This window comes from Somniosus microcephalus, chromosome 10 (genome assembly GCF_052327205.1).
Source record: "Somniosus microcephalus isolate GS21.2 chromosome 10, FLI_Smic_1.0, whole genome shotgun sequence".
NCBI lineage: Eukaryota > Metazoa > Chordata > Chondrichthyes > Squaliformes > Somniosidae > Somniosus > Somniosus microcephalus.
In genome coordinates, this window is record NC_140996.1 from 195,598,068 (window position 1) to 195,621,590 (window position 23,523).

The following is a 23,523-nucleotide window of genomic DNA, read 5'->3' on the forward strand; positions in this document are numbered from 1 at the left end:
AACTTTGCTGGCAAGCCTATTATGTGGCACTTTATCAAATGCCTTTTGGAAGTCCATGTACACCACATCAACCGCATTGCCCTCATCAACCCTCTCTGTTACCTCATCAAAAAAACACATTCAAGTTAGTTAAACACAATTTGCCTTTAGCAAATCCGTGCTGTCTTTCCTTAACTAATCCACACTTGTCCTAATGACTGTTAAGTTAGTCACGGATTATCGTATCTAAAAGCTCCCCCACTACCAAGTTTAAACTGACTGGCCTGTAGTTACTGGGTTTATCCTTACACCCTTTTTTGAACAAGGGTGTAACATTTGCAATTATCTAGTCCTCTGGCACCACCCCCGTATCTAAGGAGGATTGGAGGATTATGGTCAGTACCTCCGCAATTTCCACCTTTACTTCCCTCAGCATCCGAGGATGCATCCCATCCAGTCCTGGTGAATTATCTACTTTAAACCAGCCTTTCTAATACCTCCTCTTTATCAATTTTATCCCGTCCAGTATCTCAATACCTCCTCTTTCATTATGACTTTGGCAGCATCTTCTTCCTTGTTAAAGACAGATGCAAAGTACTCATTTAGTACCTCAGCCATACCCTCCATGTGTAGGTCTCCTTTTTGGTCCCTAATCGGCCCCACCCCTCCTCTTACTTCCCATTTATTATTTATATGCCTATAAAAGACTTTTGAATTCCATTTTATGTTAGCTGCCAATCTATTCTCATACTCTCTCTTTACCCCTCTTATTTTCTTTTTCACTTCTCCTCTGAACTTTCTATATTCAGCCTGGTTCCCACTTGTATTCTCAACCTGACATCTGTCATCTTTTTCTGCTTCATCTTACTCTCTATTTCTTTCATCATCCAGGGAGCTTTAACTTTGGTTGCCCTACCTTTCTCCCTCGTGGGAATGTACCTCAACTGCACCCAGACCATCTCCTCTTTAAAGGCAGCCCATTGTTCAATCTTTGATTCCAATTTACCCGGACCAGATCCATTCTCAACCCACTGAAATTGGCCTTCCTCCAATTAAGTATTTTTACTCTAGATTGCTCCCTGTCCTTTTCCATAGCTAAGCTAAACCTTATGATACTATGATCACTGTTCCCTAAATGTTCTCCTACTGACACTTGCTCCACTTGACCCACCTCATTCCCCAGAACCTGATGCCTCCTTCCTTGTTGGGTTGGAATCGTACTGAACAAGAAAGTTCTCCTGAAAACACTTCAGAAATTCTTCCCCCTCTCTGCCCTTTACACTATGACTATCCCAGTCTATATTAGGATAGTTGAAGTTCCCCATTATCACTACTCTATAGTTCTTTTATTTCTCTGTAATTTCCCTGCAAATTTGCTCCTCTATATTCTTCCCAATAGTTGGTGGCCTATAGAATACACCTAGTAGTGTGATTGCACCTCTATTGTTTCTTAACTTTAACCAAATAGATTCTGTCCTTGACCCCTCCAGGACATCCTTTCTCTACAGCACTGTAATATTCTCCTTAATCAATACTGCCACCCCACCTCCTTTCTTTCCTTCCCTATTTTAGATATAGACAGGTTAAGCGAGTGGGTAAGAACATAGCAAATGGACTATAATGTGAAAAAATGTGAAGTTATTCACCTTGGTAGGAAAAATAGAAAAGCAGAGCACTTTTTAAATGGTGAGAAATTGGGAAGTGTTGGTGTTCAGAGGGACCTGGGTGTCCTTGTACACGAATCACTGAAAGTTAATATGCAGTTACAGCAAGCAATTAGGAATGCAAATGGTATGTTGGCCTTTATTACAAAAAGATTTCAGTATAAGAGTAAAGACATCTTACTGCAATTATATAGGGCCTTGGTGAAACCACACCTGGAGTATTATGTACAGTTTTGGTCTCCTTACCTAAGGAAGAATATACTTGCCATAGAGGGAGTGCAACGAAGGTTCACCAGACTGGTTCCTGGGATGGGGGGATTGTCCTATGAGGAGACTGAGTAGACTAGGCATATATTCTCTAGAGTTTAGAAGAATGAGAGGTGATCTTATTGAAACATACAAAATGTTTATAGGGCTTGACAAAGTAGATGCAGGGAGGATGTTTCCCTTGGCTGGGGGGTCTAGAACCAGGGGTCAGAGTTTCAGAATAAGGGGTCGGCCGTTTAGGACTGAGATGAGGAGAAATTTCTTCACTCAGAGGGTGGTGAATCTTTGGAATTCTCTACCCTGGAGGACTGTGGGTGCTCAGTCATTGAGTATATTCAAGACAGAGATCGATAGATGTTTGGATATTAAGGGAATCAAGGGATATGTGGATAGTGCAGGAAAGTGGAGTTGAGGTTGAAGATCCGCCATGATCTTAGTGAATGGCGGAGCAGGCTCAAAGGGCCGCATGGCCTACTCCTGATCCTATTTCTTATGTTTTATGTAAGAAATCACACAACACCAGGTTATAGTCCAACAGCTTTATTTGAAATCACAAGCTTTCGGAGCGCTGCTCCTTCGTCAGGTGAAGTGGAGAGATGCATAAAAACACAGCTTATATAGTCAGAGAATAATGTCAGATGTTTACAGGTAATCTTTCTAACTGCCATTTATCACACCTCGGCAGAGTGATAATCACAGCAATCAAAGGTGTAAATGGGTTTTATGTTTCCTGAACACCTTATATCCAGTAATATTTAATACCCAATCCTGCCCTTTTTTGAGCCAGGTCTCCGTTACTGCCACATCATATTCCCATGTGGTTATTTGCACCTGCAGCTCAGCAACTTTATTTGCCACGCTTCGTGCGTTTACACACATGCACTGTAAACCTATCTTAGACCTTCTTGTATTCTCTGTTAGTCTGACCCCACTAATACCGTACTATCTCCTACTCTAGTGCTATCTATCTCTCCCAATCCTTTGTGCACTTTCAAACAAGTAATTCAAAAGCCAGAGTGTAATAAAAGAAACACCTAAAAGGTCAGTGAACAAATGCCACAATTAATAATGATTCAAACTCCTTCATGTTCGCTTCACTTTTATAGTGATCATCCCCGCCCCCCCGAACTGTAGCTGTCTGAAAAGGTGCCTGCTGAATATGGGGCTAGGGAGAGCAATGTGGCAGCATCGTACAATAACCCTCTCCCCCCCAAAAATATAACCCAGTCATGGCCAAAGCGGGTATTTTGATTTTTACTGGAAGTGTTATTTTTCAATCCAGCTATTTCTAGACAGACAGCTAAAGGGTGGTCCTTTCTGTGAGCGGTGACGTGGACAGCGCCATCACTTCCGGGTTTCTGGGCGCCGAGGAGCCGGTCCGGAGAGACAATGTGAGCAAAGCCGGCCCTGGGAATGGGAATGAGGCCGCGGGTGATGGGAGGGAATGAGTCCCGGCTTGCCGACCTGGGAATCACGTCAAGCTGGGGCTGGGGCTGGAGCTTCACTTGACAGTGTTGATAGTCACAGTAATGCTGTGTCAATCAGCTGTGCACAATAGTAGCATTATTATAAGAAAGCAACACTTGCATTTATATAGCGCCTTTCACGACCACCGGACGTCCCAGAGCTCTTCGCAGCCAATGAAGTACTTTTTACAAGTGTAGTTACTTTTAATGTAGGAAAGGCGGCAGCAAATTTGCGCGCAGCAAGCTCCCACAAACGGCAATGTGATAATGACCAGTTAATCTGCTTTTGTTATGTTGATTGAAGTATATCTATTGGCCAGGACACCGGGGATAACTCCCCTACTCCTCTTCAAAATAGTGCCGTGGGATCTTTTATGTCCACCTGAGAGAGCAGACGTGGCCTCGGTTTAACGTTTCATCCAAAAGATGGCACCTCTGACAGTGCAGCGCTCCCTCAGTACTGCAGTGGAGTGTCAGCCTAGATTTTTATGCTCAAGTCTCTGGAGTAATAAAGTGTTAGCGTGGCTCATTGTTGCCCTATGTCTCTGTGTCTTTGAACCCATGTCTCATTTTATTTTCTCCCCTCATGTCCTCTCTGAGCTCCTTTCACCCATGAGACCCACCTGCTCTCTCCACCCTATTACCCCCAAACTGCTGACCACCCAATCTCTCTTCCTGGTCCTTGTGCCAGCTGATTGTAAAGATTCCCTCTGCTCTGGTACTGTTCCACCTCCCTTTCAAATTTGTCATCACCCCCTCAAAAAAACACTCAAACTACCACCCTGTCTCCATATTTCTTTCTCTTTAATATTGCCTGTTTCTGTTCCTACCATCACCTATCTGCTGAAACTCTAATCTGTCAGCTCTAGGCTCAATTATGCTGTGCTCTCCTGGCTGTTCTATCCTGCATCCTCTAAACATCATACAAAACTCTGCTACTTGTTTCCTATCTCCTATTCCTCACCTAATCCCACTTGCCCATCACTCCTCTCCTCCCTGACCTACTCTGGGTCCTGGTTCCCCTTGCATTAAAATTTTAATTTTTGTGTTTAAATACCTTCATTAAACACCCACCTCTTTGACCAAGAAGGGCCATTCTCATTTGCGTTTGCACACTTGGCTGCCATCTGTGTCCACGTAATAGCGCTTAAATATATCGTGAGGACTTAATAAGGCACTATATAAATGCAACCACTTCTTTCTAGCAATGTAAAAAACAGCACTTTTTGCCATAGTGGGAATAGTAATTTAAAAACCAGCAACAGAGATTTGAAGTAATAATTTTAGTATTAATATTCATAACAGAAATAAGTTAATGAAGCTTGCAACAAAGAATAAGAACATAAGAAATAGGAGCAGGAGTAGGCCAGTCGGCCCCTCGAGCCTGCTCCGCCATTCAATAAGATCATGGCTGATCTGATCCTAACCGCCAATCTACTATCACAGAACCATCTCCTGAATCTAACAGAATTAGACACACGAAATAGGAGCAGGATCAGGCTACACGGCCCCTGGGCCCGCTCCGCTACCCACAGGGCCATGACCGATCCGAACCTAGACTCATGTCCAAATTCCTGCCCGCTCCCCATAACCCTTAATTCCCTTCTAGGAAACTGTCTATTTCTGTTTTAAATTTATGTAATGATGTAGCTTCTACAGCTTTTTGGGGCAGCATATTCCATGGACCTACCACCCTCTGGAATAATATTAACAAAGTGGGATAATGTTATTAATAGCAGTAGTAGTATTAATATTACTAATCGTGTAAAAAAAAAAAAGCAATGGGCATAAACAGTGATAGTTATAGTAAAGCACCAGTAAGAGCAGCTTAACATAAATACTAATTTTAGTTAACAGCAACTTTAACAATAATATGAATAATAGTCAGGTTAACACCATTAACACTGACTTACAGCAGCTGGTTGAGGCTGACTAATTCTCTACTTTTTTTTAGGTCAAAGGTTACCTTTAAAATCACACTGACATCGGATCCAAAGTTGCCCTACAAAGTGTAAGTGAGTGTGGCTGAGAAAAGTCCATGGGAGTCTGAAACACTTGTCATCCTCTGAGTGAATGTTTGTTAATCCATCACTGACTAATGACTTTTGGAGCTGCTTTTAAAATCATTTCCACTGGAAATTGTATGGGTGGGGGTGAGGTTCATCTTTTCAGTTTTATAAAATATAACATTATTTGCAACTTTGATCTCTTAAAATATTTATATTATAACTGCTGTGGAAATGATTGCACGCTTTGAAGATGGAAGCACAGTTGGTTGTTTTGAGGAAATTGTTATCACTTTGTTTACTTTGGAGGACAAATTTTTATTTTAAAAGTATTTCAGTAAGATTGTTAGAATTTGCGAACAGTGTTGGGAGGGTTATTGTGTCTATTTTATATGGTCCATGAATTGGATTAAGTTTCCAGGCAATAGGAAGCTGTTATAATGAGGTTGTAATGTATACTACAAGGGCATTTCGTTCTAATTTGAAGTACATTATAACCTTGTATAGATCATAGCGAGGCCATGTTTGATATAATTTCCTCTGTGTGCTATTTATAACAATCTGAAGTTATTAATAAAGGACAGTTTTAAGATTTTATAACGCATAGCCTACTTAGGAAATCTCCTTTCCTCTCCCCCCAAACTGTCTTCCATTTTGGCCATTCTACATTCACGAGTGCGTCGGAGAGTTTGAGAGAGTAACAGGTGATTCCAGGACTTTGCTCTTACATTATGAAGAGAGAGCTGCAGAATTGAACATATTTATTGTAGAAAAGAAGAAGAAATAAGAAGACGTGAAACGGGTCTTTAAAATGCTGCGAGGAGTGGAAAATGTAGATGTAAACAGTTTATGTTGTTTAGATTGTGAATGCAAAGCTAGGTGATGCAGTATATGAGTAATTTGAGACATGGCATATGCTAAGGGCAGCATGCTTGGGAGGGACAGCTGACTTTGGATCTATGGTTCCCACTGGGGGTTTTTCTTGCCTCATGTCTGGGTCTGTTGTAGCCTAATTGATAGAGGTTGATTATTTTCATTGGTCAACAACTCCATTATTATAATCTTTTCCTGCTCTTTCAGTTCCACCCATAAAATATATTAGTCCAGGCACTTGAATAAAAAATCGAATTTAAGGCACATTCTGGTAGTAAGACCACGTTAATGATGATTGGTTGTGTTTCAGATTGAGTGTACCGGACGTCACGCCTTTCACAGCGGTTTTGAAGTTTGCAGCAGAAGAGGTAAGCACATCAGTATGCATGATCGAATCATAGAATCGTGCAGCACGGAAGGAGGCCATTCGTCCCATCATGCCTGTGCCGGCTCTTTGAAAGAGCTATGCAATTAGTCCCACTTCCCTGCTGTTTCCTCAGCCCTGCACATTTTTCCTTTTTTAAACATATATTTCATTCCATTTTGAAAGATACTATTGAATCTGCTCCCACTACCGTTTCAGGCATGCTGACTATGGGTTGTCACAGACTCCGGTTGTAATTTATTTATGGACAGAGGACGCTGCTCAGTCCTTTTGTACACTGTTCATTTTTGTATGGGGAAAAAGTGCAGGCTTCCATCACGTTCTAATTCTCAATGATAATGTGCTGTCTGGGCCACTACAGTATTATACCTACATTCCTGATGTATAGTTTCAAATAATCTAAATACTGATTGCATAACCTTTAGGAATGCCTTCTCTTTCACCTCTCCCACCACACCCCCCGCCCCCCCCCCCCCCGGCCAGTTTGTCTCCCCTCCCCTGAAGGGATTAATTGTTGCTGATGGATGGTTCAACCAACGCTAGCAGTACTTTGCTGAAGTGACCATTCTTCATGTGTGAGCCTTGGTGGTGAATAGTGGCAGGCTATTTTGAGTAGGGAGGGCATCAGTGTTCCCTGTAATTTTTCTTGGCGCCGAGCGGGCCATTCAAAATACCGTGCATGCGCGTTTTTTGCATTGAAAAGCCGGCTGCGTGGGACCCCTGAAGAGCTGTGCAACCAAGAGAACATTGGAGGACATCACTGCAATCATGTTCTTACCCAATATCCACACACTCATTGTCCAGAGTAGGGAGCAATCGACCAAGAACCCGAGCTGATTTTTCAAAAAAAGCACCCCAGCTGTTCATTTATGTCCTCCTGGGAACAAAACCTGCCATCCTACCTGGTCTGTCCTAAACGTGACTACTCCACCCTACATGGTTGACTCTGAAGTGACCTAGCAAACCATTCCGTTGTATAAACAATCGCTATCAAGAATAAGGCTCGCTACTGTTTTATCGGGCAACAAGGGATGGAGGGATGGGAAGTTAATGCAGTCTTGCCAGCGTTGTCCTCGTCGTGCTGTTGATAGAGTCATAGAGTTATACAGCACAGAAAGAGGCCCATCGTGTCCGCGCTGGCCATCAAGCACTGTCTATTCTAATCCCATTTTCCAGCACTTGGTCCGTAGCCTTGTATGCTATGGCGTTTCAAGTGCTCATCTAAATGCTTCTTGAATGTTGAGGGTTCCTGCCTCTACCACCCTTTCAGGCAGTGAGTTCCAGATTCCAACCACCCTCTAGGTGAAAAAGTTTTTCCTCAAATCCCCTCTACACCTCCTGCCCCTTACCTTGATCTATATCCCTAGTTGAACTAAAATGTTTTGGGGTTGAATTTCTGCAGGGGTTCTAATGATTGTTCACCATAGCTTTGGCAGAAGTTCTAAGGAAGGCCCTGAGAAACAGTGCAAGTGGCATTTATGCCATTTCTCTGGTGTTCCTGTGGATCTTCTGCTGAAGTTACAGCGGATGATCGAGACAACCCAGCGGAAATTCGACCCCTTTTATAATAGCTGGATAAATCTGCCGATGTTTGTGTTACAAAAAATGATTTACTAATAAGTATATAATCAGGGTACAGTGCAACTATATAATTTTACAAAGTATATCCTGGATTGTGCAACATGGCTTTTGTGCAAGCTAGTTTGTAGTTACAATAAATTTTAGAATGACCTTGTGAGCCTAGTTAATGTAATGAGTTGGCACGTTATCCTTTCACACTTAGTACTTGGGTTTGAATCCTTCCCAGATATAAGCTGGGGCTTTTCTGTGGTTGTAAGGTTCCAACACGAAAAGGATTCAGGCACTTCTCGTGCACTCCTGGATAGGAAACAAGATAAAAACTTGTCATCTTGTAGGTGGTTCCTCCCTCGCCTCCAACCTCCATCACAAACGCTCTTTATTGTATCAATACCAGTGTTCCTGTGAACTTTCCTCTGATTCCTTCTAAGCTCCAAATATGCCATTCTATAGCTCTTCATCTTCCTTACATGTCTAGTGTGGTAGTAATCAAAACATTGCCTACAGTGTTAGCCTTGGCTCAGTAGTAGCACTCGTGCCTGAGTCAGAGGTCATGGGTTCAAGCCCCCCTCCAAAAACGTGAGCGCATTATCTAGGCTTGCATTCATGCAGTACTGGGAGAATGCTGCATTGTCGGAGGTGCCGTCTTTCAGATGAAACTTTAAACAAAGGCCCCACGTCCCCACTCAGGTGGACATAAAAGATCACAAGGTTCTATTTGAAGAAGAGCAAGAGGTTTTCCTGATGTCCTGGCCAACATTTATCCCTCAACCAATACCATGAAAATAGATTATTTGATGATTTATCTCTCTGCTGTTTGTGGGACTTTGCTGTGTGCAATTTGGTTGCTGAGTTTCCCTACATTACGAAAGTGACTAGACTTCAAAAGTACTTCATTGGCTGTGAAGTGCTGTGGTTATGGTAAAGTAGAAGAGGAAGAACTAATGAACTGGGAGAAGGTTGCTGAACACGTTTCTCTGCTCCGCCACGGGGCTGTCCATCAACCCCTACTACCACAACCACCCTGAGGAACTTCCTCTGCCATGGAAACTGAGTTACTTGATCTTAACATAGTTAGGTATGTTGATCAACAACCAAAAGATAGTGTTAATCAGCTGTCTATTATACAGAACAAAGTAAATGTTGATAACCCAGCCATTAGGAATGATGACGTATCTGTTATTCAGGCTTGTAACATTCTGTAATATGCCTGAAAGGATTAAATAACAAGATCAGAACGCTTTTAGTTACCCATTCTAAGAAGAAGGCAGACTGACCCCGTATAGTACCTCCAGCCATATATGAGAAATGTAACCTTTTCCCAACCCTGAGATCCCAAGGTTTTAGCAAGTATACACTAAAGTGGATACCAAAATACCATACATAGATATTAAGGGTCTTTCTCTTGTTTTGAAGTATGATGGAACTCTCCAGCTGTTACAGCCCTTCACCTTATTTTCTAAACAAAATAAAGACATTAGTGAACAGCACAAAGCTTAATTCAACACTTGACTTAAATTATCAGTCTCGGAAGCTACGAGGATAGCGGGTACAATTGACACACTTCTGAGGTGAGGTTAAAGAATATTGTTGTAACAATATGCTTATGGAGGGAGTCATGGGAGAACCTGGGTGCAGCCCTGCACTTCTGTGCAGTGATTGTCAGTGTTTGCAGCACTTCAGTGCTATAGGACACTGACAACACAAATGTTAAAAGAAAATTGGACTTGGTCCCTTTAAGGAAACCAGCTGATGATGTGTCATGAATGACGTCACCAGACCCGCTTCCTCTAATTGGACCGGCAAACGCGCTCAACAAGCCCCATCAACGTAAAATAATTTTCCAGAGCGGGCTGGAGCCAGCAGCGGGGTCTGGTCCCGTCCTGACCCGCTGAGGTAAGGAAAATTTCGGCCTAGCTTATATTAATACTAGGCGAAAATGGAAGTGGGACTACTTAATCCCTAGCACGAGCATTCATGAGCTTAAGAAGCAATGTTTTACAAGAAATACATTTTTCACTCTAAATTTTAACTTGTTATAAATAAGACCAGATTGTACAACTTAGAGTTGGGGAAGAAGGACAAACTATGGGTACAATACAGAAGGCAGCAATTTTTATTTTTTTTAATTCTGTTTTTGAGACAGACCCACAATAGTGTAAAGAGAAGATGATATGCACTGGCATTTACTGGGAAATGTAGTATATCTTGAATAGCGATTGTGCTGCTTTACAGTTTGATGATGTGGCCAATTTGAAAATACTTTTTGTTTCTTGAGCTGGTGGGCCAAGCAGATTACTATAGTGAGAGAGATTGTACTTTAATGTTGCTCATTAAGCTCTAATCCGTAAGGTATTGTAAATTCTCTATTTACAAATATTCAGCTCCTTTGCTTGATAATCGTATCTGATCTATGCTGGGACAATGAAGTTGCAAAGGTGACTGCAAAACAAGTTGAAGAGTAGAAATTGTCAAGGAAATTGTAAATTCTAGATGTCCAGCAGCAGAATATTTTGTTTTATACACATGTCCTGTTTGTGGCACTCTCTACTAGATAGAATAGTCATTTGTACATGGAGCTGACCGTTACTCACTGAACCAGCTACCAAAGCCTGTATCAAGATTGTGTGAAATGTGTTACCTGTTGATACCCTGTTGCTGTGAAATTTTTCTACTAATAATTATTAATATACAAAAAAATGCCAAGGGATCCTTTATTGCTGTTCAAGTAGCTGCATAATTAAGGCCACTTAGATGCTGGGAACTGTGGTGTATGGACACCTGTTCTAATGGGGTTGGGAGGTTGCCAACTGCATGTTGTAATAAGGGTTATTTTGTTATTAAAGTCTTGAAACACCAATATTGAGACCCAGAGTCATTTTATGCATGTTCTAAATTTTGTCAGTGTTAGGAAATGCTGTCAGTATTGCATTTCGACCATGTGTTTGAGGTATTGGAGGACTGCAACAATACCAGAGTGTGATTGGTGCCTCCATGAGAGGAAAAGGAAAGAAGAGGGAAGAATTTCATGTTCAAACTAATAAATCAATGTACAGGATAGTGAATATTCTGCCAAAAATAAGAGATACAGCTGCTTATATTTCTGGGAGCATAACACTAATTATAATCAAGTTTGTAGCATACCAAAATAATTACAACATGCAGATCATCAATTCCAAAGTATAGCAAGATGATGGGTGGTTATACTTGTATGAGTAAATATATGGTCCCTGAGTTTATAGCAAGAGCAAAAATAATTTCCATAGCACTCTGCCATCTAGGTCCTGTGATAATTGAGATTTTTAAATTTTATTTCATACAGTTTGGAAATAGCTAGAGTAAAAATTCCTTTATCCAATTTCAAAATGAAGCCCTAGAGTCACAATGTCTGTAGGATCAGGTGAGGAAGATTCATCTCAGATATATTTAGAATATTTCTAGATGTTGATTAAATTGTGCATCACTAAGGCATTAACAGGGCTTTGGAAACCAGACCATTTCTGAGCACTTGCTTTTCAGCATTCTATGCAATAATTCGGATCATTGCATTTAATCTTTGACTTCAGAAACTTTCGATTTGTTTTTGGAATTCTCCCACAGTCTTTCATTTGGCAAAAATGTGACATCTGTGTGTGATCTGTAAATTAGCATCATCCATATTCAATTGCGTGAGGTTTATTGGACTCTTAAGAAACACATTCTATTTGAATCCTTATGGACTATCTTCAGTCTTGTCGTTGAGCATTGTGCTGATTCAGTATTTTGCTGTGTCTTACAGTGTCTATAAGTTAATCTACCAAATAATTTTAGCCTTTTGCATTGGACTGTCTGTGGCATTTTCCACCTTTTAGCAGAGACAGGAGAATGTGGTGGACAACCTGCATGATCTCCTCTGTTACTAGCCACAATTAGGGGGCAATTATTATTCCTGGACATGCTAACCCGTAACACGTCTGCGAGCATAAGTTTTTGATCATAGGGAACTCTTCTTTGCTTATGGCAATGGTTTTTTTGCCATGCCCACAAGGCAGAAGTGTTGGAAAAATCCCAAATCATAACCTAAGACTTCATTACCCTCTTGTTAAAAGCTCTATTAAAAAATGTTCAGATTCTACAGAGTCTGTTTATAAGCACCAGTTGTCTGTGAAACAAAATCTTAGTTATTGTTCAACTCTGATACCATGTTGATTTAGCTGTGAATTTATTTTAGAATGTTCTCCTCGCCGCATGTCTGGCTCTAATTGATAGATATTGATTGCCATGATTAGTCAACAACGCCATTGTTGTTGTAACCTGCGACTACCAGGATGGTCGAAGACAAACTAGATGGACCTTGGTCTTTTTTCATCGAACTGTTCCTATGTAAGAATTGCTACAAACGGGAAAAAAAGTCACCAATAAGACTGTCCCTTTTGCATGTATTTGGAAATTCAAAATCCTGTGCTTAATTCATTAGAATGTTGAGAAAATAAACAAGGGGTTAAGATTCTCTTTTTTTAAAAAGGGTATGTTGGATAATTTTTTTTAAAGTATCTTTACTTATTTCTGCTTTACTGCCTGGCCCAAGCAAGCCGATTAAAGCGTGGCTTAAATAAAATCAAACTGCTGACTTCAACATCAGTAGGGCTGGCCTGACCAGTAAACATTTCAGAGATAAACACACAGGGTTATCAGTTTAAAAAAAAATTCAAAACCCATCAAGATATAGTTAATGACATGCAGATTGCAGAGGAAATTCAATAGATTAGAATGATGCACATACTACCTCGCTTCCAAATTCTGTTATATTGAGGAATATGTTTAAGAAGTTTTGATTAAGAAAATTAAATATAAATATTACATTGAATTTCAATGAAAAAAGCAACAGCTGTATTTTCAAAAGTGGGTATGCAAAGTTTAAAATCAGATCTGAATTGAATTTCAGCTGCCTTTAATAAAACTTGAAAAAATTCTACACTTAGCCATTTTACATCCAAAGTGACTCCTTCATCTCTAATTCTTCTTAGGCAGTCCCTCGGAACCGAGGATGACTTGCTTCCACATTAAAAATGAGTCCAATGCGGGACCTACAGTCTCTGTCACAGGTGGGGCAGATGGTGGTTGAAGGGGCGGCTGGGTGGGGTGCTTGGGTTGACATGCGCTCCTTGCGCTGCCTGCGCTTGGCTTCCGTTTGCTCCCGGCGAAGAGACTCGCGGTGTTCGGCGCCTTCCCGGATGCTTCTCCTCCACTTTGTGCGGTCTTGGGCCAGGGATTCCCAGGTGTCGGTGGGGATGTTGCACTTTTTCAAGGAGGCTTTGAGGGTGTCCTTGAAGCATTTCCTCTGCCCACCTGGGGCTCTCCTGCCGTGCCGGAGCTCCATGTAGAGCGCTTGTTTTGGGAGTCTCGTATCGGGCATGCGGACAATGTGACCCGTCCATTGGAGCTGATTGAGCGTGGTCAAAGCTTCGATGCTGGGGATGTGGGCCTGAGCAAGAACACTGACATTGGTGCGCCTATCCTGCCAATGGATTTGCAGGATCTTGCGGAGGCAGCGTTGGTGGTACCTCTCCAGTGCTTTGAGGTGCCTGCTATACATGGCCCATGTCTCTGAGGCATACAGCAGGGCGGGTCTCACTGCTGCCCTGTAGACCATGAGCTTAGTGCCGGGTTTGAGGTCCTGGTCTTCAAACACAATCTTCCTCAGGTGACCGAAAGCTGCACTGGCACACTGAAGGCAGTATTGGACTTCGTCGTCGACATCTGCCCTTGTTGACAGTGGGCTCCCGAGGTATGGAAAGTGGCCCACGTTGTCCAAGGCCTTGTCGTGGATTTTGATAATCGGGGGGCAGCACTGTGGTGGGGGCAGGTTGGTAGAGGACCTTTGTCTTACGGATGTTTAGTGTAAGGCCCATGCTCTCGGACGCTTCGGTGAAGGTGTTGATGATGATTTGGGTTGGACCTCTGAGTGAGCGCAGACGCAAGCATCGTCTGCATACTGTAATTCGACGACAGAGGATGGGGCGACCTTGGATCTGGACTGGAGGCGACGGAGGTTGAACAGTTTCCTGTTTGTTCTGTAAATTAGCTCCATTCCAGTGGGGAGCTTATTGAGGGTGAGATGGAGCATTGCAGCAAGGAAGATCGAGAAGAGCGTTGGTGCGATGACACAGCCTTGCTTGACCCCCAGTTCATAGTGAATTGGGTCTGTGGTGGAACCGTTGGTCAGGATCACGGCTTGCATGTCGTCGTGAAGCAGGCAGAGGATAGTGACAAACTTTTGAGGGCATCCGAATTTGAGGAGGACACTCCATAATCCATCATGGTTGACAGTGTCGAAGGCCTTTGTGAGATCAAAGAAGGCCATGTACCAGTGGTTGGTGCTGTTCCCTGCATTTCTCTTGTAATTGATGTGCGGTGAAGATCATGTCCATTGTGCCCCTTAGTGGGCAGAATCCGCATTGCGACTCTGGGAGGAGCTCTTCGGCCACTGGGAGAAGGCAATTGAGGAGGATTCTTGCGATGACTTTCCCTGTGGCAGATAGCAGGGAAACTCCTCTGTAATTACCGCAATCTGACTTGTCACCTTTCTTGAAGATGGTCACAATTATGGCATCTCAGAGATCCGCTGGCATGCTCTCCTCCTTCCAGATAAGAGAAATAAGTTCATCTCTAATATAGCCTCATTGTATGGTAACCATTCATAATCTGTTCTTCCACACAATTAGTGGGATAGTCTCTAGATTCTTGTAACTCTTCAGTGAAGAACTACTTAAATTAACCTTGTATTCTGTGTAATTCCAAAATATATTGAAATTAGGTTGAGCAATATTAATTTTAAACAGATGGAAGCAGCTCATTACTTATAGAAAGTAGCAGAGCAGAGCTCAGTTAGGACATGCAGGAGACAGTAAATAGCGTGGGACTGGGGAGAAGAAAGAGAGAGACAGCAGAAGTTTGGAAATCTTGACTGGGTTCTGGCTTATAACTACTGCTGTCACTTTTGGCTTCAATAAGTGCCATGGAAAACTTAATTGAAGCCTTATTATTCCTGAAGAAATTTTCTAGAACTACGAACAGCTATTATCTAAGATTATCTCCCATGACTGCAAAGTCTTTCTCCATCTAGCAAGTAGTTACAGGAAACTTTGTTATCCGGAGGCTAAATGTCCGGCAAGCTTGAGCCACCGGCAAAAATCAGAAGCCGTTTTTGTTAAGTCTGTGTGTTCCAGTTATATTTAAGGTCAATTACTGACACAGACTACAAGAATAACTTTTCAATAGGTCTTTACTATTCGGAGGTTAGGGTTGTACTACCCAGCAAATTACTACACAGCACTTATATACCGGTGTGGTCACCACCGGTATTACCGTATACAGCAGCCAGAGAAAGTAGTACATCTCTTAAGGTGGAACAGGTTTAAGTTCTCTTAAGGTGGAACAAGTTACATACACCACAATCCTCCCTTTCCATACATCAATGTTCCTTGACAGACGGACAGCTGGTCTCGTCTTGCCGAGAATGCCGGTAACAGAGAATCACCATGTGCTGGCCATCCCTTCACTGTCACCTCGTAGACTCGGGGCAGTGTCGGGTCGTTCCTGGTTTCTCTTTCAATACTTGCATTGGTGACTGGTAAACACTCGATGATGGTCGAGTGAAATAATTCAACAGGGTCAACCTTCGTTGTCTCCTCTTCTTCAGGTAGTGGCAGGCGCGACAGCCCATCAGCATTACCATGCTGCTTTGTACCTTTGAATTCTATCTGATATTGATGTGCCCCTAGGAAAAGGGACCGTCTCTGTGCTGTCATCACCGACACACCCTTCTTAGGGTTAAAAATGGATACCAACGGCTGATAGTCTGTCAGAAGCGTAAACTTTTGGCCCTGCAGGTAATGATTAAACTTCTTTACTCCCCACACAAGGCTGAGAGCCTCCCTATCTATCTGAGCATAGTTGCGCTCAGCGGAGGTCAATGATCTGGATGTGAACGCGACTGGCCTTTCCGTGCCATTTGGCAACTTGTGTGAGAGTACTGCCCCAATACCATATGGAGAAGCATCACAAGCCAAACGAATAGGCAGTGTTGGGTTGAAGTGAGCCAACACTTCCTCTGAGGTTATCAATTCCTTGCTTTTGCGAAAGGCCTTCTTACAGTCCTCGCTCCACTCCCATGGTACTCCCTTCTGCAAAAGAGCGTTCAGCGGGTGCAGTACCGTGGATAAATTTGGCAGAAACTTATGGTAATAGTTAATCAATCCTAGGAACGACCTCAACTGAGATACATTAACCGGAGCGGGAGCCTTCACAACCGCTTCGATCTTGTCAGGAGACTTATGAAGTCCCTCCTGGTCAATGACATGGCCACAGTACGAGATCCGCTTCTGAAAGAACTCACATTTCTGCCGATTAACTCGAAGTCCATATTCTTTCAATCTGATGAGCACCAGTTCCAAATTTGCGAGGTGTTCCTCGTCACCATCTCCTGTAATCAGAATATCGTCCAGGTAACATTGTGTGCCTGGAATTCCCTGTAATACCTGCTCCATGGCCCTCTGCCAAATTGCTGGAGCCGATGCCACTCCAAAAACCAGTCTATTATACCGGTACAAGCCTTTTATGCGTGTTGATCGTGAGGTACTGGCGTGACTCTTCCTCAACTTCCATCTGTAAGTACGCCTGCGCCAGGTCTATCTTGGTGAAGTGTTTCCCGCCCGACAATGAAGCGAAGATATCCTCAATCCGCGGAAGCGGATACTGCACCGTGTGAAGCACCGGATTAACAGTGATCTTGAAATCTCCACAGATGCGAACCTTCCCTGGTTCTCCCGGCTTGTTGCTCGAAGGAAGTTTCATCACGGGAACAATGGGCGTAGCCCACTCACTCCAGTCTACCTTAGACAGTACTCCTGAACGTTCTAGCGCTTCCAGCTCCGTTTCCACAGCAGGTCGTATCGCATAGGGTACCGGTCTGGCTTTGAAAAATTTTGGTTGTGCATGTTCTTCAATCTTGATGTTTGCCGTAATTCCTCTCAGTGTTCCCAGTCCCTGCTGGAACACCTCTTTAGCATCGTCCAATATTCTGGACAATCGTTTAGGCTTGACATCTGTTTCCCTGGCATCTACCGTTAGTGCTTTTAAGGAATGCCAGTCCATATTCATTTTTCTAATCCACTCCCGTCCCAGTAGTGGTGGACCTCCTTCAGGTAGCACATATAAGTCCATTCCTCGGCTTTCTTTGCCCTTGTGGACCACCTTTACCTCTATCTTTCCGATGGGGTATACTCTTTGCCTCGTGTATGTTTTCAATATAATCTCCGTATCCCGTAGGGGAATATGTTGGAATAACCTTTTGTAATCTTTCTTATTCATGACCGTCAATGCCGATCCAGTGTCCAATTCCATCTTCACTTGGACTCCTGCTATCTGAAGTGTGACCCAAATTGTCTGGAGGTCTGCTTCCTTACCAACGTTGTGTACTCTTAAGCTACCCAGTTCATTACTGCTGGCGTCTGAATCTGACTTCTGTTTGTTCGAACTGTTCTCTGTCACCTTGTGTACCTTTCTGTACTTTCCCTGCGGTGACTTTTTGTTGCTGGTCTTCTCTCCTGACCGGCATACTTTAGCTATGTGACCAAGCCCGCCACATTTTCTGTATTCCTTATTTTTGAACCAGCACTGGTTCTGATCGTGCGTTGTCTTTCCACAACGATAACATTTTACTGTACCCAAGACCATTTGATTTGTGCTGAGTTCCGGTGACCGTAGCTGCATTACCGCCGTGCTTCTCGCTGCGGCTTCGTGCGATGCTGCCATAGCGACAGCTTTTTATCAAGCGTCAGCTCATTCTCCTCAAGCAGTCGCTTTTGTGTCTCTTTTAACAATCCACACACAAATTTATCTCTTAGCGCATCTGTTAGTCCTGTTCCAAACTGACAGTACTTTGCTAGCTTACGCAATTCAATTAAAAATTCAGCATTGCTTTCATCTTTCAGCTGCTTTCTGCTGTAAAATTTAAATCGTTCCGCTAGCATCAGCGGCGTGGGGCTTAAATGATTTTTCAGGACGGTAACAATATCCGCGAAAGTCTTATCCGCCGGTTTCTCTGGTGATAGAAGGTGTTTCAATTGCCTGTATGTCTTCGCACCCATTAAGTTTAATAAGGTTAGTGCTTTCTCCCCATCTGGTATCTTATTTGCTCTACAATAAACTTCTATGCGTTCTACATACGTGGTCCAATCTTCGATGTCGCTATCAAAAGTATTAATGTTCCCATGTTTAGGCATCTTTGCAATTTTTTTTTCCAAAATGGCGGCTTCCCGCGCTTGCCGGTCTTTCCCGCGCTCCTCTTCTTCACCTGCTGGCTGCAATGGCGATTGCTGTGCTGCTGCCGGTCTCGCCTCCCCAGTGGTTAACAACTCCCCCGACGCTGCTTCTACTCCACCGCGGTTCCCGTGGGCATTCACGCTTCCCTGCCGTCGCGCCTCGCAGCCCTTCTTGCAGCCCGGTTATGTGCACCCGCTGCGTTCGAATTCACCGCGGCTCTCGCGCCTTCAGCTGCCCCAGTCGCTGCGCCTTTCGGCCCGAATGCGGCCCGGCCCTTTTCACCGGCCACGGTCGATTTCACCGCCCTCTTTCCTCCGTCTTCCCTCCCCTTCGCTACAGCCAACGCGGCCGACTTTCGCTGATTGGCTTACCCACCACCGTGGTAGAAGGAAGATAGCTGTCTGCCGCTGATGGGGGCATCGAGTTCAGAATTTCTCTTCTTCACTCTGGGTCCTCGATGCCTCCCGCGCGACGTGCTGTTCAGTAGGATGATGAGGGTGGATGCCTCTTCTCGACGCCCGTTCTGAGGACGAAGCTGCAGTGGATGTAAACTGCCGCAGGGTAAGATCGGACTCGTCGCCACTGTTAAGTCTGTGTGTTCCAGTTATATTTAAGGTCAATTACTGACACAGACTACAAGAATAACTTTTCAATAGGTCTTTACTATTCGGAGGTTAGGGCTGTACTACCCAGCAAATTACTACACAGCACTTATACACTGGTGTGGTCACCACCGGTATTACCGTATACAGCAGCCAGAGAAAGTAGTACATCTCTTAAGGTGGAACAGGTTTAAGTTCTCTTAAGGTGGAACAAGTTACATACACCACAGTTTTGTTAGTTTTTTTTCTTCTAGTGGCTTTTTTTTCCAACAGTCAGGCTCTGCAGTCTCTCTGAAGCTGTTGCTAAGCTACAGAGACGCTTCCAAGGTACGGGCCGACCGTTTAGAAGCTGTTGGTAAGCAACAGTGTTTGTTGTCAGATACGGAGATGAAAAGCTCCGTATGCTTCAACATTAACGCTGGTGTGTCCGGCAGTTTTGAGGGAACGGCAACAGCTCGGTCCCGTCGGTGCCGGAACACCTCGCAAATTTTCAGTTGATCAGAGAGCGCCAGCATGGAATTGTGAAAGGTAGGTTATGCCTGACAAACCTGATTGAATTTTTTGAGGAGGCGACTAAAGTATTGGACAGGGGAATGTCTGTGGATGTTATTATTTATATGGACTTCCAGAAGGCATTTGATAAAGTCCCACATAAGAGGCTGTTAACTCAGGTAGAAGCCCATGGAATTGAGGGCAAATTATTGACCTGGTTAGGAAATTGGCTGAGCGGCAGGAGACGGGCAGTAGGGATAATGGGCAGGTACACTAATTGGCAGGTAGTGACTAGTGGTGTCCTGCAGGGATCTGTGTTGGAGCCTCAACTATTTACAATATTTATTAATGACTTAGATGATGGCATAGAAAGCCATCTATCCAAATTTACCGATGACACAAAGATAGGCGGCAGTGTACATAAAATTACAAAGGGATATTGACAGATTAAGTGAATGGGCAAAACTGGCAAATGGATTTCAATGTAGGCAAATGTGAGGTTATCCACTTTGGACCTAAAACAGATAGAACAGGGTATTTTCTAAATGGTGAAAAGCTAAAAACAGTGGAGGTTCAGGTACATGGATCATTAAAGTGTCATGAACAGTACAGGAAATAATTAAAAAGGCTAATGGAATGCTGGCCTTTAAATCTAGAGGACTAGAATACAAGGGGGTAGAGGTTCTGCTGCAGCTGTACAAAGCCCTGGTTAGACCACACCTGGAGTACTGTGAGCAGTTCTGGGCTCCACACCTTAGGAAGGATATATTGACCTTAGAGGGAGTGCAGCGTAGGCTTACCAGAATGACACCTGGACTTCAAGGGTTAAGTTACGAGGAGAGATTACACAAATTAGGGTTGTACTCCTAGAATTTAGAAGGTTAAGGGGTGATCTGATCGAAGTTTTCAAGATAGTAAGGGGAACAGATAGGGTAGATAGAGATAAACTATTTCTGCTGGTTGGGGATTCTAGGACTAGGGGGCATAGTCTAAACATTAGAGCCAGACCTTTCAGGAGTGAAATTAGGAAACACTTCTACACACAAAAGTTTGAAACTCTTCTGCAAATGGCAATTTAAAAAAAAATTCCTTTATGGGATGTGAGCATTGCTGGCAAGGCCAGCATTTATTGCCCATCCCTAATTGCCCTTGAGAAGGTGGTGAACCGCCACCTTGAACCGCTGCAGTCCGTGAGGTGAAGGTACTCCCACAGTGCTGTTAGGGAGGGAGTTCTCGGATTTTGATCCAGCGACGATGAAGGATCAGCGATATACTTCTAAGTCAGGATGGTGTGTGACTTGGAGGGGAACCTGGAGGTGGTGGTGTTCCCATGTGCCTGCTAGATGCTAGATTAATAATTTTAAATCAGAGATTGATAGCTTTTCGTTAACTAAAGGTATTAAGGGATATGGACCAAAGGCCGAAATATGGAGTTGGGTCACAGATCAGCCATGATCTCATTGAATGGCGGAGTAGGCTAGAGGGGCTCAATGGCCTACTCCTGTTCATTTATTCCCAGAATTGCGCAGCCCTCGCTGCTAGGGAGGAGGACTATGCAAAATTATAATTCCTGATGGTTCTCGAACCTTATCATTTGGTAGCTACATTGAGTCAGAAAAGGTCTATGAGCACCTTATTGGCCCTTCTAGATTTCAGAGAACTGAGTATATTTTTCTTCTTTTAAAATTTATGACTTTGAATTGAAATTGTTGAGGTGGCTTTAGCCTGAATTGTATGGACAAGGTTAGGATAGTTCTGGAAATACTTAATCTGGTAGCATTGGAACAAGAAGTGGGATTTATGTTTGGTGAATACCTAGTATTCCTCTTTGCATTTAGAGTTGCAAATTGTGAATTTGTAACTCTAGTTGTTGAAGACATGTAATGAATAGTTTAATCTCTCTCCTAAATCCTTCCCACTTAGATTACACGTTAATATTTTCCTAGTTACTGTGACATACTGCAGTTGAGATCTTGTTTAAATTAACGTCAAAATGAGCAGTAAGTTTCTTCTGCTTTCAAAATATGTACTTTAAGTAGAATATATGGAATGTTAAGATCAACAAAATATATCAACCATATACAGTAGACATAGTTGAAAAGGTGGGTACATCATTAATGTGCTCTCAAAATTATTAGAGTATAATCTAATTTTAGAAGATGCTGTATTTGTGTTCAAAGAGCTTGTGCGTTTCAATAACAAGTGATCAATAATAAGAGTTCATTTTTTGTTAATGAAGCCTTGATTTTGTTCTGGGGAATTATTTTACCTTAAGTGTGCACTACCTGATTAAATGATCTCCAGAAAAAGGTCTAGTATTTTGCCAGCCTGATGACTGATTCTGGATTAATTTGAGCTGTTACTTATCTGTGATGGTGCAGGCTTGTTTCGAGCTGACAGCAGTGACCTTATCAAAGAGTAATATAGTCAGACCTGGATTATATTCCATTTTTGCCAGTAGGATACAGTATTTGTATAGAGGCAGTAAGCTTCTCTGACAGCAAAAATGTTAAGATTAAAAAATAGGTTTGTACTGTAATCACAAAATGCATCCACCAGGAATGCTTTTGGTACGAGGAAAATCTTTCAGGTTCGTGTGAAATTTTTGATTCACTTATTTTCTTTGTACTCGTGGCGAATTAAATTAATTGATTTTTGAAATTTGAAGATTTGTTGCTGCGTTAGTAATACTGAGCTTTAGTCTGCTGTTGCGCAAAACTTCAAGCATAAGTTCTGAAGCTTCTCACAGAAGGCGAGGGCACAAAGCACATTTTAATTCAGAAGAGTAATATATGTAAAATCCATAAAGAGCTGAATGAGAAAATTGTGTTCACACCATAATTTCAATAAATATTGTAAAAGATTTGAACTTTGCCACTATTACGTCAGTGTTTATAAAGCATCCTGCTCACCTGCTTAGATTGACCTCCAACTTCCAACTTTTCCAATTACATAAGAACATAAGAAATAGGAGCAGGAGTAGGCCAATCGGCCCCTCGAGCCTGCTCCGCCATTCAATAATATCATGGCTGATCTGATCCTAACCGCCAATCCACTATCACCGAACCACCTCCTGAATCTAACAGAATTAGACACACGAAATAGGAGCAGGATCAGGCTACACGGCCCCTGGGCCCGCTCCGCTACCCACAGGGCCATGACCGATCCGAACCTAGACTCATGTCCAAATTCCTGCCCGCTCCCCGTAACCCTTAATTCCCTTTACTTCTAGGAAACTGTCTATTTCTGTTTTAAATTAGTTACGGAGCTTCAAGAATTTTTTTTAATTAAGTGCTCAGTTTACTTAATTTGTGCAGTTTATTTACTGCATTTACACAGATTGTAAAGTCAAGTGTGTTAGTCCAAGTGTTCTAATCGTTAAATAGCTGAGTGAAGGACACTGTGCAAGTATGTGGCCTATATCTTCTAACTGGCCGCAACAGCAAAGGAGGGAGTCACGAAAGCCCCACTTATCGCCATTTGCAGCACATCTGATCATTCCACATCTGGAGGGATTGAACTTTACCCACAGATGGTGTGGAATGTCAAAACCAGGGAGCTGCACTGTTGGATCTGTCACTAGATAGGCATCGGCAACATTTGAAGCTGGTTCTTGCCACCTAGTACACCATATGTTGGTGACATCTATGCTCTTGAGTATTGTCCAAATGGGGTACCTTGAGCTGATATGGTGGCTTGCTGGATGAAACTCATCTTTACACGGGTAAATCTGGCATGTCTTGCACCTTAAGGAACAGATTCTCTGAATTTGAGGAGTGGTGGCCTAGTACCCGATGTGCTTAGTCTAGTGGTATCTCCACAAATCTAAGTATCCCAATAAATAGAAGTGGCTGGTATCCTCCACACCATTCAGGAGCATCAACTGAGGAAAACTAACCTTAGGTA

The 23,523-nt window shown here is 42.9% G+C and overlaps 1 protein-coding gene across 2 annotated transcripts in view; it reads left to right on the forward strand.

The window, feature by feature from the left end:
- Window positions 1-3,217: 3,217 nt before the first annotated feature.
- ufm1 (ubiquitin-fold modifier 1) overlaps window positions 3,218-23,523 on the forward strand; it is a 59,678-nt gene continuing 39,372 nt past the window's right edge. For both annotated transcript variants that reach the window (XM_085999400.1, XM_085999401.1), the window contains exons 1-3: window positions 3,218-3,301; window positions 5,331-5,387; window positions 6,566-6,623. In XM_085999400.1, the coding sequence (XP_085855526.1) occupies window positions 3,300-3,301; window positions 5,331-5,387; window positions 6,566-6,623 (117 nt within the window). In that variant the 5' untranslated portion in view covers window positions 3,218-3,299. The remainder of the gene's footprint in view (window positions 3,302-5,330; window positions 5,388-6,565; window positions 6,624-23,523) is intronic.